The sequence below is a fragment of the Hordeum vulgare genome, chromosome 2H (assembly GCF_904849725.1).
Source record: "Hordeum vulgare subsp. vulgare chromosome 2H, MorexV3_pseudomolecules_assembly, whole genome shotgun sequence".
Taxonomy (NCBI): domain Eukaryota; kingdom Viridiplantae; phylum Streptophyta; class Magnoliopsida; order Poales; family Poaceae; genus Hordeum; species Hordeum vulgare.
The window spans coordinates 144,141,059-144,159,492 of record NC_058519.1 but is presented as its reverse complement, the minus strand read 5'-3'; the positions used below and the strand labels follow the sequence as shown (position 1 = coordinate 144,159,492).

The window sequence follows — 18,434 nt, the reverse complement described above, 5'->3', positions numbered from 1 at the left end:
CGAGATCATCGTCGAGCTGTACGTGTGCTGAACGCGGAGGTGCCGTCCGTTCGGTACTAGATCGTGGGACTGATCGCGGGATTGTTCGCGGGGCGGATCGAGGGACGTGAGGACGTTCCACTACATCAACCGCGTTCTCTAACGCTTCTGCTGTACGATCTACAAGGGTACGTAGATCACTCATCCCCTCTCGTAGATGGACATCACCATGATAGGTCTTCGTGCGCGTAGGAAATTTTTTGTTTCCCATGCGACGTTCCCCAACACTGGCATCATAATGAACTTACGCTTCATGCATAACCAAGGAGGAAGGTTATAGATACATAGAGTCACGGGCCAGGTGCTATGACTGCTACTTTGCTCCCCAAACGGATTCAGGCCATCTGTACTTAGACCAAACCTTAAGTTTCTTGGGTCACGTGCAAAGTCCTCGTACTTATCGTCGATGTTTCTCCACTGCGACGCATCAGCGGGTTGTCTCAGCATATCGTCTTCCCTCCGGTCTTCTTTGTGCCATCGCAGAAACTTGGCATGCTCTTTGTTTCGGAACAAACGTTTCAACCGTGGTATTATAGGAGCATGCCACATCACCTTGGCAGGAACCCTCTTCCTGGGGCGGTCGTCGCCCTCAACATCACCAGGGTCATCTCGCCTGATCTTATACCGAAATGCACCGCATACCGGGCAGGCATTTAAATTCTCGTGCTGACCGCGGTAGAGGATGCAGTCATTGATGCATGCATGTATCTTATGCACTTCCAATCCTAGAGGGCAGACAACCTTCTTTGCTTCGTACGTACTGCAGGGCAGCACATTATCTCTTGGAAGCATCTTCTTCATTATTTTCAGCAGCTTTTCAAATCCCTTGTCAGATATTCCATTCTCTGCCTTCCGTTGCAGCAATTCCAGGGTGGTGCCCAGCTTTTTCTGGCCATCTTCGCAATTTGGGTACAACAATTTTTTGTGATCTTCTAACATGCGCTCCAACTTCAACCTCTCGTTTTCACTTCCACAGTTTATCTGTTCTTCACGAATGACCTGACGAAGATCATCATCAGACTCATCAACAATGTCCTCAAGTTCAGGCTCGTCTTCCCCCATTTCAGTATCACCGTGTTCACCGAACATAGGATAGTTATCATTATCCTCTTCTTCTTCATTGTCTTCCATTACAACCCCTCTTTCTCCGTGCTTGGTCCAACAAAAATAACTTGGCATGAAGCCTTCTTGCAACAGGTGGGTGTGTATGGTTCTTGAGTTAGGGAAATTCCTCTTATTCTGGCATTTTTTACATGGACAAAAAATAAATCCATTCTGCCTGTTTTTCTCAGCCACATTGAGAAAACTATGCATGCCATTAAGGAATTCGGGACGACGTCGATCACTGTACATCCATTGCCGGTTCATCTGCATTATATAAATTTATCAAAAACCATTATGCTAAATCATCATGACTAAATTAATTAATTAATACAAAAAGTTCATCACACGTTAAAACCAAAGTAGCGTAGTGACCATACATATATAGTTCTCATAAAAACACACACTGAAACCAACCATAAAAACTCTCTCTAATTAATGCATTTAAAAACAACAACAAATGCGATCAAAATCGCAACAAAGGTAACAATTGACCCGACGGCATAATGATACCAAGCCTCTTTACTAATTGCATATTTTCTAATCTTTCTAATCTTCAGACGCATTGCGTCCATCTCGCTCTTGTGACCATCGACGACACCGGCAAGAACCTTTTCCAAGGTCATCTTCTCTCTTTCAGTTTTTTCCAACCTTTCTTCAGTTTTTTTCAATCTTTCTTTCAGGCCAACATTTTCTTGTTCGACTAAGTGTAACTTCTCAACAATAGGGTCGATTGGCATTTCCGGTTCCACTACCTCCTAGATAAAAATATCTATGTCAAGTTGGTCGGCGTAATTAATTGTCATATAATCAGGAAATGAAAATATGTAGTTATAAAAGATAATATACCACATCCGAATCATAGACTGGACGAGGGCCAATGGGGACCGATATCAAAACCATGGCGCTATACATATAAAAAAAATCTTACACAATAAGAAAATTATATACAAGTAAATATGTAAATCATACAAATCAAAATTTGTTTTGGTAAATAAAAACAATAGGCTCACCAAGGTTGTGTCGGTGACGGGGCGATCGACGGCGGTGAGGAAGGGGACAAGGCGCGCGACACTAAAAAAAACCACAAATCATAATTAAATTTGAGCTCAAATTGCATATGTATACACAACAAATGATGAACTCTCTCTAGCTTAGGCATTTCATCAAACACCTAGCTAGCACAACAACAATGAAATGAGCAAGAAAACGAGCAAAACTTGCAATACCGGAAGAGGGAATGTTGATGCTAATCGTAGGACCGATGGGTGCCAACAATCTTGACAAATGGTGGAGAAAAATGGGGATGGATTAGAGCTCCCAAGAGGAAGGAGAGAGCAAAAATGGAGTTGAGCTCGAGCTAGAAAAAATGGAGCTAGAAAAAATGGGGTGGAATATAGGGTGCTCGGGGAGGAAGGAGAGGAGGGCTTTAGGACCGGTTTGTGTCAAAAACCGGTGCTAAAGGGTCTGACAGCGGGGCCCCGCAGTTGCTGCAAAAATGAGAAAACCTTTAGCACCGGTTTGTGATACAAACCGGTTCTAAAGGGTCTGTCCACTGGGCCCCCCTCCCTGCAGCAAACGGTCCAAAAACCTTTAGGACCGGTTTGTGTTACAAACCGGTCCTAAAGGCCTTGCGGCCATTTGCTGCAGGGAGGGGGCCCAGCGGACAGACCCTTTAGAACCGGTTTATATCCAATCCGGGTCCAATGTGGTTGGCTCAATGCCCTGTTTTCTACTAGTGACGTGCATTCGGTGCTCACGACTTATCAGTCGGGGTCCCCACAGAAATACTCATGGGTGACTGACTATTTGTTCAGAATAGATTCATGAGCTAGAAGAATTTTTAGTACGGCCAAATACACGTACTGATAAGAGCTACTCTAGACATGATTGCTACGAGAGGCCTGCAAAAAGAAAGAGCATTACAAACAGAGAACCATGTACTGTACTTACTACTCGTAGCAGCTTACAATTCCGGCTCTATGCATGAAAAGAAGAAAACTATACTCCCAGTAAACTGAACCACGCTTTGCAGCTTAGACAAGGGAATATTGATGGACAAATTTTTTGAGATCTTGCAAGTCCTTCTAGTATTAGAGAACCAACATGTAACAAACGCTTACACGCAGACCCATCCAGAATTTACATCTCTCAGATTACATTAGTTACATCAACTATGTGGGGCAGGCCGCCGTTGATGTGGTGGCCTTCGAAAACTATAAGCAGGCAGACCATGGCGGGGTCCATGCTGGGCATCATAGCCAGTCCACTGATCATAGCCTGGCGGCGGCCCTCGGTACGGTGCGGCTTGGACACCAAAGCCAGGCAGAGGCCCTAGGTAGGGTGCGGCTTGGACACCATAGCCAGGCAGAGGCCCTCGGTATGGTGCTGCCTGGACACCATATCCAGGTGACTCATGCAGGGACAATGGCCTTGAACTTTGACAAGCCTGCCCAACCTCATCATTGCACAGATAAGGAGATCCATGGGAGGGAACCAATGCTTGCGGACGAAGCTCCGACTGTGCAATACTCAGAGTATTGCTGGTTCCAAGAGGATATTGGGCGGTCTGTGCAATCCTTGGAGGATGGTGACTTGCAGTAAGACATCCGGGGGACTGCGCCATTGCACTTGATCCCTCGAACATAACTCGCCTTGTAGTTCCAATAACCCCATCAAGCACACAGGAAGAAGTTGATCCAGTTGCAACTGTCGATCCACCAGCACCTACAGGACGTGATGGCTGTGGAAATGAAGCTTTGTTGCCTGCAGATTGCTTTGACTGACGTGATCTAGGTATTGACACCTGATAACATAGGACTGCATCAGATATTCAGACTGAGAATGTCGTTGAGCTATACAAGACAACAATGATGACTAAACTACATTTTCTCATATATCACATCATGACGATATTTAACAAATAATCAAACAGATGTTGAGAGACACCTTGCCAGCAATCAATGATTCAGCAACTTTAATCTCCTCTGCGGTTCCAGTGATCCTGAATTTATTTTCCTTATTTACTTGCTGGAAAGGAGTTTTTTCAGTTCACATTTTAAAACAAAGGAAAAGGTAGACAAAGGAATATAATTATACCTCGATACAGGCCCCAGATTGGGTTTCCATTGCTTTCACTGTTTTGCCTTCTTTTCCTATAACCACACCCATCTGCAAACAAGGACAAATGCAATTTTGAAGGAGAATATCGCTAAGATATTGTATTAAATAAGCAAATAGGTACTCACCTTATCTTCTGGTACATACACATAAGCATCCTTGGTACCGGGCCTGAGATCTTGAATAGAACCTTTCTTACCACCCTGCAATGCAAACCACAGTGACTTATGGTTCTACATATAAAAATCAAACAAAGGATAAAGATAAAACCAAACAGACCAGACCTTGTCAATTTCATCCATGATTAATACTTTTGCTCTCACAAAATCTTCAAAAGTGCCAACAATAGTAACAGACCGATTTGGATCATGGTTGTTATCTTTAGTATCTTTCTCCACATTTATGCATGTAGATGATTGCATTGAAATTCTACGAATGGTGGTCCCGCCTTTCCCATACAAAAGACCAACCTAAAAATACTAAAAGTTAGCATACAATTGATTTTGATGTATTATGATTCTTCTGCATAACTAAAAGCATAACATTAACCATAAGTGTACATCAGTCTATAACAAACATATCTTAGACACTATATCACCTTATTTGCTGGAATTGGAAATGTTCTTCGAACTACAACATGTGACGTATCCTGCTGCTTTGTGAGAATGTTCTTTGGAACATGACTGCGGAGTCTGCCAGCCCAAGAGACTACCTGAGGCATGAATTTATCTTTTTACATCTGCAGAGAAACATTAATACATGCAGAATATAAACATAAAAAAACAAAACACTAAAATATTTACCGGTCGTGATACTGTTTTAGTTTCACTGATACATTTGCCGGATTTTTTCTTCAGGACACTAACTTCAGAGGTACTGTACACATAAATCTGGTCATGCATCTACAAGTATTCATTTCTAGATAGAAGTTTACATAATATTAAAATGATACTAACCTTTCTTCGAAAAATATATCGGCAAGTAGTTTCTCCACCTTTGAGAATACAAGTGTTTGATTGGTAATTCCATAAACGCGATTGTGTGTCCTAAGAAATCTTAGGTGCTCACTATCCCTGGTAAATGTTTTAAACAAAGGATAAGTCTTGTCATAAATTCGTTGTTACACACTTCTATGAAAAAGTAGGCTCATATAGCATCATATAATTAAGACAAGGGAGAACAGCCTTACAGTTCAAGAGTGACTCCTAGTCTACTTTTCAATAAATCACAAGTCTTAGAGCAGTTGAAAGTTTCTGGAGGAACCAACACCTTTCCACCCTGGTTTTCAAACAATAACTGAATATTACCAACAGTGTGAAACAAATTACAACTTGCAAAGGAACGTGGTTTACCTCTTTTTTCACTAAGGAGGTATACACTTTTCCTTCTGTTATTGCCTCCGCAAGTCGCCCTTTAATCAACTGAAACAATAATATGAAATAAATTTAATGTGACAAAGATATTTGTTTACAATATAAGATGACATCATAAATTTACCTGTGTTTTATACAGGTGCTCTTCAACAGTTCCACAAGTGAAAACTCTGTAGATTATAACGTCCTTCGTTTGTCCCAGTCTGTAAACTCTATCCGCTATTTGATTATCGTCACTATAAGAGAGAAAAATAAAGTATATAACACTGGCTAAGGTTATTTCTTTTGATGGCTACAAACAATATTATTATAGGAAATGTCTTAAGTGAAGGTACAAACCTTATATTCCAGGAATGATCAACAATGATCACTCTGGTGGCCACAGTGAGGTTGAGGCCTTCCCCACCAACCTTTGCACTGAGTAAAAATATCGACGGTCCATCTTCTACACCGAAGATCTACACGGCGATACAGTATACAGTGTGAAAATACATTTAAGAAGGGACACAGAGTACAACAACAAACAACAACAACAACCAAGCCTTTCAGTCCCAAACAAGTTAGGGTAGGCTAGAGTTGAAACCCATAAGATCTCGAAACAAAGAAGGGACACAACATTATCATTGAGAACCTTTTTCTCTCACATCATTATCATTGAGAACCTCCTGCTTGGAAAACAACAAGATATAAAATTATGTATCTGTTATGGGCATGGGTCCACTGTATCAAGATAGAAGTAGCACAAGGTGGGAGTTCATAAAAGAACAAAATAGGAGCTATCACCTCAAGCCTATCCATCATATAAATCTGTTGACAAAACACAAGTATTTTAAGTTTTTTTCCTTTTCCCTCTCCCTGCATGTTTTCAGTTACAGACTTGGGCTGGTTTCGCTCTTCTTTAAACATCTGTTTCTGCAACCATAAGAGGATATACAGCATCCTAATCATATCATTCATATACATCTACGATTTCAACAAAATGGATATACAGCAAGGATCTAAAAAAACTCACAATGAGATCCAGAATGAAATTTATTTTGCATGAGCTGCGTGTATTGTCATAAGATGGCCTATCAACATCAACGGACTCAAGCAGATTTCCTGCTAGCCTTTTAACTTGACGTCCACTTTTTTTATCATCAAGTATCTTCCATAGCAAATAAGGGTCATTACAGATGCTCTGATACAGCTGTTTTAAGATCATAAAAGTAATTAAATATATGTCAGATGATAGGCGCAGCAAAAATTGAGAACAGACACAGTTAATGCCTACCGCTGACAGCGTGAATGGAATTTCCTGTTCTTGAGACCGAAACTGAGTTGTTTCGTGGTGTAACTGATATAACTTTTCGTAAAGCTTGACCTAAATATCCGAAAAACACAAAGTTAAACTAAATAATATAAGAAAAATAAAGAACATACTTCCAACTAACACTTATGGTGGTACTTGATACTTAACACCAGCTCGGAGTTGAGCTACTCTACACACATCCCATAAAATAGCTATTTTACGGTTCCCCTCCAATATGTAGCATGTATTCCCAACTGAACCACACACGCCTAAACAAACTAAAAGTACGGGGGCATATGAAAAAGTTGCAATAAACATGTAATGTCGGAGAGCACAGTTCAAAGTGTTAATTGGTTGTGCAGGAGGCGCACGTAAACTGAGAGAATACATATAAAGGTAGATCACACATATAGAAGATATATGTTACATGTATACAAGACATAAACTCTCTGCAGCATATATCTAACAAAATTATAATCACTCTGTCTGATCCATATACCACATCGCCATGCAATATAATGCACTTAGCAGTAAAGAGATTACCTGCAGTTTGGTCAGCCTCAACCAGATAACGACATCATGTTTTTTGCATGTCAGGTCCCCACTTTCTATCAGAACGGATTTATTTCTTCTCAGCAAATATGGGGAAATGGTGCTCCAGCAACGCTGTACAAGGACAACCCACAAATTTGGTTAGATGTTATTAAGGATATCAAAACTAACAAACAATGATGCAATAATATAGTTATAAATAATATTTACTGCAAGGGCCTTTAAATATTCCTCCTTATCGCCTTTTGCTAAATTTGAATATTGCCCTTTCTTGATAGGGTACATAAAGTTCTCATCGAATGTATCTTTATCACCAAGAATTCCAGGTTGGATAAAGTCCATCAGAGAATATATGTCCTGTTACAAGTAAAGAAAAGGATAACAGTCAGAGAAGGGGTAAGAGGGAGGGCAGTCAAGAAGGGATAAGGGGAAGAGAAATACCAGAAGATTTTTTGGTATGGGGGTGCCAGTCATTAAAATCTTTTTCGTGCATTCGATACTCTTCATTGCCTTTGTAACATGAGCTTCATAATTCTTTATCCTGTGTGCTTCATCCAGTACAACATAATCCCACCTCCTACTGGGCGATTCCAGTATTTTGTGATGTCGAGTGAACATCTCATAGCTGGTTAACAAAATACCTCCCTCCTGGAACAAAGAGCGTCATATCACAAGTCCGTAGCATACGGACACACAATGAGCATCTTGAAATAAAAAGAGGACTCTAAAAAGAGAGACAACCTTTACAACAATCTGTAAGGCCTTCATATCAGAAGTACTGCAGATATGATGAACAAGGCCCTTGAGACCGGCTACAGCCAATTCCTCTGACCATGACTCCAGTATACTAACTGGAGCAATTATCATGACCATTTGAATGATTTTAGAGAAAAATAATCCTGATATGAAAGTTGATGTCTGAAAGAAAACCAAAAAAGTATGATGTCACAAACAGTTACTCAACGATTTGAAATCCACACATTAGAAGGCTCATATAGCCATTGGAAAAGAGAATAGCATGGCGTTATATAACATATATAAAAACTGCAGAATTATTAATACAGACAAAAATAACCTGCAACGTCTTGCCAAGCCCCATATCATCGGCAACTATTCGTCCTGGAATCTCCACACAATGAAGTTCCCATAACCATAACAAACCATCTTTTTGATGAGGCTTTAGTTTCTCATACAAGATGTTTGGTAGGCTCAACAGTTCTCCCTTCTTCCCCCCTACAGGGGGTATTGTATGTAACTCCACAACATCTGCAGAGATACATATTTATAATGCGCCACCACAGTATACAAACATACATGATAAAAGAAACCTAAAATTGGCTGTCATAGACCACTGGACCATGCCTTGCAGTTTATGTTTCTCCACTTAGTCCATAGTTAGGCCAGATATGATAATAAACAGCATGACTACATTTTACTAATATAAGCTAGCAGAATAGAACTGAAGGAAGAAAACCATTTCAGGCATTCCATCCTACCCGAAATGAGCATGGCTTGCTGTAATTTAATAACCACAAAGTAAAATATAAAAAAAAACACGTGGAAGGACATCCACTTAAAGGGGGTGTAATGAAATCAGAGCCGGAGTAAGCTTCATAGCTTACCTTTATTTCCATGGTCAAGCACTATTTCTAGTTCTTCTTGTAACGGTACAGCTGCGACAAACAAAAGAGAGATCCATTATCAGTTACTGATGGAAGACAGGATAAACGCGTTACCAACAAAATGTATCCAAATACTGATTGTACGAAGCATCCAATTGACTGCAAGATAAAAAATGGATGTTGGTTAATAACAGTATATACTCACATCCCCCCCGGTGTGTCTACACCAGTCGCAGAACACAATGTTCCTTTACTTGCATGGCTGCCCACTAATGAGCGATCAGTCCCTTCAACAAATCCCTCCTTGGTGGCAACTGTATGAATTTAAACCAAGAACTCAATTCAGTTCAAGCACCCATGCTAGGAAATACACTAAGCTAGTATTTAGATCCTGAAAACAGGATAATATGAATATATGATACCGTTGACTATGACATGCAATTCTCATTCACACTGTAATAAAACCCTACCTGATGAGCTCTTTGACCTCAGAACTGATGCCATTTATTGAGAAACTCAATTTCCCCTCAGATTTCCTGCAGAAAATCAGAGGAAAAGAATGAATTGATTAGCAGCATTCATGAGCAAGGTACATTAGTTAGGACGAACAGAGGGTGAAAATATGGAATCATAAACATTCCAGAAAGAGATATTTGTCGACACAATCCGTACTAATACAACAAATAAAATGGAAATAAGCAGCGAGAAGGCGGAGAAGATAAAATTCCTCCCGATCTGGGAAGATAACGGGAACAGAGAGATGGACTGTCCCGTGAAAACTAAGCAACGGAGATGGCCATGGATTTTTAGTGCTCGAGACTTCAGGAAATCGCAACCAAATCGCAAGCAAAATACGTCAGAAGCATAAGCATGCCAGGAAAAACGCCAGCAGCAGCAGCACAAATCAAACGCGAGCAAAATACGGGGATCACTATCAAACGCGGTAGGAACCCCCCACGGAATGGTCTCCAAATCGTAGAGCACTACCAGACCATGCTCTCAAAAATCAGCGTGCTCAAGCCTTTCTCCCGGGAAATCACGCCCAAAACACAGAACGCGAGCAAAATACAGCAACGCCATCAAACACGGTAGATAACGGGAACAGAGAGATGGACTGTCCCGTGAAAACTAAGCAACGGAGATGGCCAGGATTTTTAGTGCTCGAGACTTCAGGAAATCGCAACCAAATCGCAAGCAAAATACGTCAGAAGCATAAGCATGCCAGGAAAAACGCCAGCAGCAGCAGCACAAATCAAACGCGAGCAAAATACGGGGATCACTATCAAACGCGGTAGGAAACCCCCCACGGAATGGTCTCCAAATCGTAGAGCACTACCAGACCATGCTCTCAAAAATCCCCCCCCCCCCCCCACACACACACGGGATGGTCTCCAGATCGTAGAAGTTCTACGGTAGAACTCGAACACAGGAAGCTCTGAAACATCACGGTGCTCAGGTCTTTCTCCCGGGAAATCGCGCCCAAATCACGGTACGCGAGCAAAATACAGGAGCAGAATCGAAGCAGGAAACATACAGCGGCGGCAGCGCAGCAGCATCGTCACAAACACGGACGCACGCGAGTAGGATGCAACAGGATCGAACGGAGGCAAAGATAAATTTCACAAAGTACTCTCCAGATTACAGAACACTAGCGCGACATGCTCTGAAAGAGCATCACCAGGCCGCAGGTACAATCAAGCACGGACTCCAAGCCAGAACGAACTGCAGGTTGAGAGCGAGGAGAAAATCTCACCCGAATTTGTTGAGGCGAAGCAGCGAACGAGGAGGGTTGAGAATGGGGGGAGAGGGTTGGGAATGGGATGGGAGGAAACTTGGAGACGAAGAACAGGTGATCACCTCGCCTTTCCTGTGCTGCTCTCCGACTGGAAGAAGAGCGAACCAAAATGCTGTTGCGACGAGGCAATGTTGCATGTAGTGGGGCCCAGGATATACAGGCTGGCCTTGAGCTGGCAAGTCTCTTACCCGTCCGATTGTCATCAGTGCTTGATGTGGCAGATTTGATGGCGGCCAAGCAGCAGCCGTCCGATCGCGCAACTGGGACACGTGTATGGTCCGGATGGGATCGAACAGCGGCGCGCCTGACATGATCTCCGCTCGCTTCGGCGGCGGCGGCGCCGATCCGCCTGCACGCCTCTTGCCACCCGGCGAGGCGGTCGTCGCTGCAGCGGCATTGGTTCGGCGGCCGCTGAACTCCTGCGTAGCCACCGCGTTCGCCTTGCTCCGCAGTGGAGGTCACCGCACCTGCATCAACAGATCCACAGACCCCCTCCGCTCGCCTTCGCTGAGGAATCCGCTCCTGACGACTACCGACCACTCCGCAGGGGCCAGCCCAACGGCGACCCCCATACACATCCCCACCACTCCAACCCGCAAGGCGGCGGAGATGGCTGGTCTCTTTTTTTTCCACCTCTTTCCATGAATGAATCAATCAAACACACTGAGAACAAGTCTAGTAGAGACCTCAAACCCTCAAACCCCTAAAAATAACTGCTTTTTTACAGTTTTCGTCGAAAAAAACCGTAGACTAACCCCTAAACCCTCAAACCCGTAAAAAAAATTAGAGGTCCAACCCTCAAACATTTTTCCAACATGTAGAAGTGAGGGTTGGAAAAAAAACTCCCCCCAACCCGCACTCCTCTTCCACCCTCGCGCGGGAGGGAAGTTTCATCCCCGCGCCGCGCCCTCCCCCGATCCCGCCGCCGCCGCCGCCAGCCCGCCGCCCCTCCGCGCCCCCGACGCCTGCCGCCTGCTCGCCACCCCTCCACGCCCCGTCCCTCCGCATCGACGCCGCCCACCCGCCGCCCCGCCGCGCCCCGCCCCGGCCGCCCGCCCGCCGCCCCTCCGCGCCCCGTCCCGGCTGCCCGGCCCGCCCCACCCCGGACGCCGCCCGCCCGCGTCCCCACCCCGCTCGACGCCGGCCCCCGACGCCGTCCCCGCCCCGCTCGACGCCGGCCCCCGACGCGTCCCCGCCCCGCTCGACGCCGGCCCCCGACGCCGTCCCCGCCCCTGCTCGACGCCGGCCCCCGACACCGTCCCCGCCCCGCTCGACGCCGGCCCCCGACGCGTCCCCGCCCCGCTCGACGCCGGCCCCCGACGCGTCCCCGCCCCGCTCGACGCCGGCCCCCGACACCGTCTCCGCCCTGCTCGACGCCCCGCTCGACGCCGTCCCCGCCCCGCTCGACGCCGGCCCCCAGCTCCCAAAGGTGAGATTTTTTTAAAATTTTTCAGTTTTTAATTTTTGCTTCATTGGCACTCACAATTGTTGCCACTCGGTATGTAGATGGAGGTGAACAACGACGACATGGACTCGTTGTCCGATTCGTCGGATTGGTCGTCATCCGACGATTCGGACATTGACGAGTTGTTGCAAGACGACGACGTCGAGATGATGAGCCTCCTCGTCGATGTGCAAGCGTTTGAAGACCGCGTGAAGCTTATGGATTAGAGGAGAGGGTCGAAGATGGGGCGAATCACCATCTACCGGAACCGCGCTCTCGGACACGAGCATTTGATGCAAGACTACTTCGCGGAGGTACCTACATACCCTCCTCGTCTCTTCCGTAGAAGGTACTGAATGCGTCGTAGTTTGTTTGTGAAGATTGTCACCAATTGTAAGGCCGCCTCCTATTACTTTAAACGTCGTAGATCCGCCGCCGGTATCATGGGGTTTAGTGCATATCAAAAGATATCAGCGGCAATGCGGGTACTCGCTTATGGCATACCCGCATATTATACCGACGAGTATCTTGGCATTGGGCAAGATACAACCACGGAGTCCGTTCGTAGGTTTGCCAAGTTGGTCATCCGGTTGTATGGTGAGCAGTATCTTCGGGCATCAAACGAGGAAGATACAAAGAGATTAATGGAAATGAATGAAAAAAGGGGATGGCTGGGATGCTTGGTAGTCTTGATTGCATGCATTGGAGGTGGAGAAATTGCCCAAAGGCATGGCACGAAATGTATTGCGGTAAAAACCATGATGCTACCATTGTGCTTGAGGCCGTACATCGAAGGACACATGGATTTGGCATGCATTCTTTGGGTTACCGGGAACACTCAATGATATCAATGTCGTCAATATATCTCCTTTGTTCAAAAGATTAATTTCTGGGGATGCTCAAGCTTGCAACTACAAGATCATGGACAATGAGTACTCAATGGGATACTATCTCACCGATGGCATCTATCCCGAATGGGCAACTCTTGTGAAGTCCGTCAAGGAGAAAAATGGGGTGCCCTTAACAAGAAAAGAGGCTCATTTCACCAAGGCACAAGAGGTAGCCTGCAAGGATATTGAGAGAGCTTTCGGTGTTTTGCAAGCAAGGTTTGCCATAGTTCGGGGTCCAGCTCGGTTTTGGGACAAAAAAACCTTGGTGAACATCATGAAATGTTGTGTGATTCTACACAACATGATCCTAGAGGATGAGAGAGGGTTAAACCTCCCTTGTTTCTATGACAATGTTGGTACCCGTGTGCAACCGGAAAGAAACCCTTCTCGCATACACGCTTTTCTTCAAGCACATCGTGAGATTGAGGATGCAACCACTCATGGTCGGCTCCGGGATGATCTAGTAGAGCACCATTGGAAGTTGGATGGGCGGCGCATTGGCCCATGATGTATATTTGTTTTACTTTTCTATGTCCTATTTGATTCGAACAATTATTGTAATTTGCTCAAACATTGTTGTAATAATTTGAATGATTGTTGTTTTATTCGGTGGTGTAATAATAACTGGAATGATTATTGTTTTATGTCAAATGTGATGGAATTTGTGATATGTCATATGATGAAATGTGATGAAAAGTGTGATATATGAAATGACAGTTTTAAAGGTTGGGGTTGAGGCAAAGACTAGAACCCTCAAATTCAACCCTTAAAGCAATTTAAGGGTTGGGTTTGAGGGTTCTAGTCTTTGCCCCTGTTTTTCAACCCTTAAAAGTGCCAAAAACTGGCACTTCTCAACTCTTAAAACTGCTTTAAGGGTTTGAGGGTTCTACTAGACATGCTCTAACACCCACATGGCAACGAGCCTGCCCTGCACCCAGTCAACAAACACCCACCCACATTTCCTCCAGCGGCCTTATCCTCTCAGCCTCGGGGGAGAATGAAGGGATTTTTTAGGAAAGAATGAAGGGAGTTGGTCCGCCGCGATCCCGAGTGCCGACGACAAACAGAGTTTAGCGGGACAGGATGACGTGCCACTATTTTTCTTGGAGCGGATTTTTGTTCTTTCCGAAAAGGCCCAAGGTCATATAAGTGTCATAGATCCTTATAAACACACTCATACAAAATGATATAACTACGTTTAAATTTTGGGGGTGTCGAAGTAATTCTTTTCTCCTACATCCATCGATGGTGCGTCGTGAGCATAGCTCAATGCTGCCTTTGGGCCTCCGCATCGGCGGAGCAACTTTTCTTAAACCTAGGGACTTATAGTAGTAGTTATCAGGATGTCATCGATACAGACTAGGAGACTGATACGTCTCCAACTATCTATAATTTTTGGTTGTTCCATACAATCATATTATAAATCTTGAATGTTTTATAAGCATTTGTATCATGTTTTATATCATTTTTACGGACTAACATATTAGCTCAGTGTCTAGTGTGAGTTGTTGTTTTATGCATGTTTTTGGCTTTTCAAAAATACTGTAACAAACGAAGTCCAAATAGCCCAAATTTTTTTTATGATTTTTTGAACAAAAACAAGATGTGAAAACTTCAGAAGAAGACCGGAGGGCACACGAGGTTCCCTCCAAGCCAATGGGGTGCAGCCTAGGGGAGGCCATGCCCTAATGGCTTGGTGCAACCTCCCAGCTCCTGTTGCCCCGATCTCTTCGCTATAAATTCACATATATTGGAAAAATCCGAGAGAGCCTCCGAAAACACTTTTTTTCGCTATCGTAAGTCTCTGTTCCGTGTGTGCCCATCTAGATCCCTATTCCGGTGCCCTGCCAGAGGGGGGATGGATCACAGAGGGCCTCTACATCAACATTGTGACTCCCATAGTGATTTTTGATTAGTTTACCACAGACCTACGTGTGTGTAGTTAGTACCTAGATGACTATCCTTCTCTCTATGTTCTTGATTGATAAGATCATTGTGATTCCCGCGATGATGCGATGATCTATCTTATGTAATCACTCTTGTGCAATGCATTTGTTGGGATCCGACGAATTGTGGGTTTATGTTCAAATTATTCATAAAAAGTATTTGAGTTATCTCTGAATTCTTATATGCATGAATATGATAGCTTCGTATTTCTATCCGATCTATCGGTTTGGTTTGGCCCACTAGATTGATTTTTCTTCAGCAGGAGTGGTGCGTTGTAATGAGTTCAATTTTGCGGTGCTCAACCCCAGTGACAGAAAGGGACATGCCACGTATTTGTATTGCGGGCATTAAGAGTAAAACGATAGAGCTTATTTATATTAGTTGGATTTACTTTGTCTACATCATGTCATCTTGCTTAAAGCGTTCCTCTGTTTTGCTTAATACTCTAGATGCATGCTGGATAGCGGTCGATGAGTGGAGTAATAATAGTAGATGTGGGTAGGAGTCGGTCTACTTACTTATGGACGTGATGCCTATATGCGGATCATTGCCATGAATAAATATTGCACGATGGTACTTCTCAAACAAGAGCGCCAGAAATTGACACGTTAATGGAGACTTGCTTGCGTTGGTTTTTCCCTTGAAGAGGAAAGGGTGATGCGGCAAAGGAGCCGTAAGTATTTCCCTCAGTTTGAGAACCAAGGTATCGATCGAGTAGGAGGGTCTCATCAAATCCAGAGTACCTGCGCAAACACAAGCGAGCTTGCACCCAACGCTTCAAAGGGGTTGTCAATCCCTTCAAGATTGTTTGCAAAGTGAGATCTGAAGGCAGAAAGTGCAACGAAGTAAAAAGTGTAAGGCTGAAAATATGGTGTGGAGCAGACCCGGGGGCCATAGTGTTCACTAGAGGCTCCTCTCAAAATAGCAAATATCACGCTGGGTGAACAAATTACTGTCGAGCAATTGATAGAACCGCACAAAGTCATGACGATATCTAAGGCAATGATCATACATATAGGCATCACGTCCGAGACAAGTAGACCGATACTTTCTGCATCTACTACTATTACTCCACACATCGACCGCTATCCAGCATGCATCTAGTGTATTGAGTTCATGACAAACAGAGTAATGCCTTAAGCAAGATGACATGATGTAGAGGGATAATCTCAAACCAATGATGAAAACCCCATCTTTTTACCCTTGATGGCAACAACATGATGCGTGCCTTGCTACCCCTTCTATCACTGGGTGAGGTCATCGCACGGTATGAACCCAAAACCAAGCACTTCTCCCATTGCAAGAATCATAGATCTAGTTGGCCAAACAAAACCCACAACTCGAAGAGAATTACAAGGATATGAAATCATGCATAAGAGAGATCAGAAGAAACTCAAATAAGATTCATAGATAACCTGATCATAAATCCACAATTCATCGGATCTCGACAAACACACTGCAAAAAGAAGATTACATCGGATAGATCTCCATGAAGATCATGGAGAACTTTGTATTGAAGATCCAAGAGAGAGAAGAAGCCATCTAGTTACAAGCTATGGACCCGTAGGTCTATGGTGAACTACTCACGCATCATCGGAGAGGTCATGGTGTTGATGAAGAAGCCCTCCGTATTCAAATCCCCCTCCGACAAGGCACCAAAACATGCCCCAGATGGGATCTTGCGGAGACAGAAGCTTGCGGTGGCGGAAAAGTACTTTCGATGATCTCCTGATTTTTTGTGGAATTTTTGGGGATATATAGGCGCAAAACCTAGGGCAAAGGGTCCTCAGGGAGCCCACAAGCCAGGGGGTCGCATGCCCCCTGGACGCGCCATGAGGGCTTGTGGGGTCCCTGGTGGCCCCCTGCCTCGATTCTCCGGTTCTCCGATCTTTTCCTGTTCCGGAGAAAATCTTTTTGGCAGTTTCATTCCGTTTGGACTCCGTTCAAAATCCTCCTTTGAAAGGGGTCAAAAACATGGAAAAAACAGGAACTAGCATTTGGCACTGAGTTAATAACTTAGTCCACAAATTATATAAAAGGCATGCAAAACATCCAAAGTTTGACAAGATAATAGCATGAAACCATCAAAAATTATAGATACGTTGGAGACGTATCAAGCATCCCCAAGCTTAACTCCTTCTCGTCCTCGAGTAGGGAAGTGATAAAGAATGAATTTTTGATGTGGAATGCTACCTAGCATAGTTGTCCTTTGCAACTTCTTTCACGTGACATGAATGTTCAGATCCGTAAGATTCAAAACAATAGTTTGCTATCGACATGAAAACAATAATACTTCAAGCAAACTAGTAAGGTAATCATGAACTTTCAAAATAACAAGGCCAAGGAAAGTTATCCCTACAAAATCATATAGTCTGGCTATGCTCCATCATCCTCACACAACTAATGTAAATCATGCACAACCCCGGTATTGGCCAAGTAATTGTTTTCGCACTCTTACTTTTTCAAACTTTTTAGAACTATCATGCAATACATGAGCGCGAGCCATGGATATAGCACTATAGGTGGAATAGAGTGTGGTGGTGGTTGTGAGACAAAAGGAGGAGATGGTCACATTGACTCGGCGTATCAAAAGGCTATGGAGATGCCCATTAATAGATATCAATGTGAATGAGTAGGGATTGCCATACAAGAGATGCACTAGAGCTATAAGTATGCGAAAGCTCAAAAGGAGAACTAGTGGGTGTGCTTCCAACTTGCTTGCTCACGAAGATCTAGGGCAATTTTGAGGAAGCCCATCATTGGAATATACAAGCCAAGTTATATAATGAAGATTCCTACTAGCATATGGTAGTGACAAAGCAAGAAGCTCTCAATCATGAAGAACATGGTGCTATTATGAAGCACAAGTGTGGAAAAAGATAGTAGCATTGTCCCTTCTCTCTTTTTCTCTCCCTTTTTTCATTTGGGCTCTTAGGCCTCTTCTTTATTTTCTCTTTTTTTGGGCTCTTTTGGCCTCTTTATCTTTTTCCTCACATGATACAATGCTCTAATAATGATGATCATCACACTTTTATTTACTCAAACCTTAGAACGATGATGACTCTATAAGAAATGCCTCCGGCAGTGTACCGGGATGTGCAACGATCTAGCTTGGCATATGACGTTGGAACATCTCGCTAGCTATCTTACGATCATGCAATGGCAATATGAGAGTGACGGCACAAGTCATGAGATGGGACGGTGGGAGTTGCATGCCAATATATCTCGGAATGGCTATGAAAATGCCATAGTGGGTCGGT

At 44.0% G+C, this 18,434-nt stretch overlaps 2 protein-coding genes across 2 annotated transcripts; both read right to left on the bottom strand.

Moving 5' to 3' along the window:
• Positions 1-3,185: 3,185 nt before the first annotated feature.
• LOC123429811 lies at positions 3,186-5,540 on the bottom strand. The gene is made up of 9 exons (XM_045113799.1): positions 5,450-5,540; positions 5,217-5,333; positions 5,064-5,136; positions 4,859-4,972; positions 4,545-4,730; positions 4,389-4,463; positions 4,240-4,311; positions 4,090-4,170; positions 3,186-3,946 (listed from the first exon to the last, which is right to left on the bottom strand). The coding sequence occupies exons 5-9, from the start codon at positions 4,680-4,682 to the stop codon at positions 3,311-3,313; spliced, it is 1,002 nt and encodes a 333-aa protein (XP_044969734.1). The 5' UTR covers positions 4,683-4,730; positions 4,859-4,972; positions 5,064-5,136; positions 5,217-5,333; positions 5,450-5,540; the 3' UTR covers positions 3,186-3,310.
• A 68-nt stretch (positions 5,541-5,608) lies between these two features.
• On the bottom strand, positions 5,609-10,952 carry LOC123429810 (protein CHROMATIN REMODELING 24-like). The gene is made up of 14 exons (XM_045113798.1): positions 10,852-10,952; positions 9,569-9,634; positions 9,304-9,412; positions 9,099-9,149; positions 8,552-8,742; positions 8,218-8,394; positions 7,918-8,124; positions 7,687-7,833; positions 7,468-7,590; positions 6,907-6,996; positions 6,646-6,822; positions 5,973-6,545; positions 5,758-5,869; positions 5,609-5,681 (listed from the first exon to the last, which is right to left on the bottom strand). The coding sequence occupies exons 5-12, from the start codon at positions 8,573-8,575 to the stop codon at positions 6,285-6,287; spliced, it is 1,206 nt and encodes a 401-aa protein (XP_044969733.1). The 5' UTR covers positions 8,576-8,742; positions 9,099-9,149; positions 9,304-9,412; positions 9,569-9,634; positions 10,852-10,952; the 3' UTR covers positions 5,609-5,681; positions 5,758-5,869; positions 5,973-6,284.
• Between the last annotated feature and the right edge of the window lie 7,482 nt (positions 10,953-18,434).

Excerpts from the sequence above, each read along its gene's own strand:
- LOC123429810 (XM_045113798.1), bottom strand. The coding sequence starts at position 8,575 with ATGGGGCTTGGCAAGACGTTGCAG. Across the intron at positions 7,834-7,917 it reads CCATACCAAAAAATCTTCTG|GACATATATTCTCTGATGGA; the intron begins GTATTTCTCTTC and ends TACTTGTAACAG. Across the intron at positions 6,823-6,906 it reads TTCCATTCACGCTGTCAGCG|CTGTATCAGAGCATCTGTAA; the intron begins GTAGGCATTAAC and ends ATCTTAAAACAG.
- LOC123429811 (XM_045113799.1), bottom strand. The coding sequence starts at position 4,682 with ATGCAATCATCTACATGCATAAATGTGGAGAAAGATACTAAAGATAAC. Across the intron at positions 4,312-4,388 it reads TGTATGTACCAGAAGATAAG|ATGGGTGTGGTTATAGGAAA; the intron begins GTGAGTACCTAT and ends CCTTGTTTGCAG. Across the intron at positions 4,171-4,239 it reads AATCTGGGGCCTGTATCGAG|CAAGTAAATAAGGAAAATAA; the intron begins GTATAATTATAT and ends ACTCCTTTCCAG.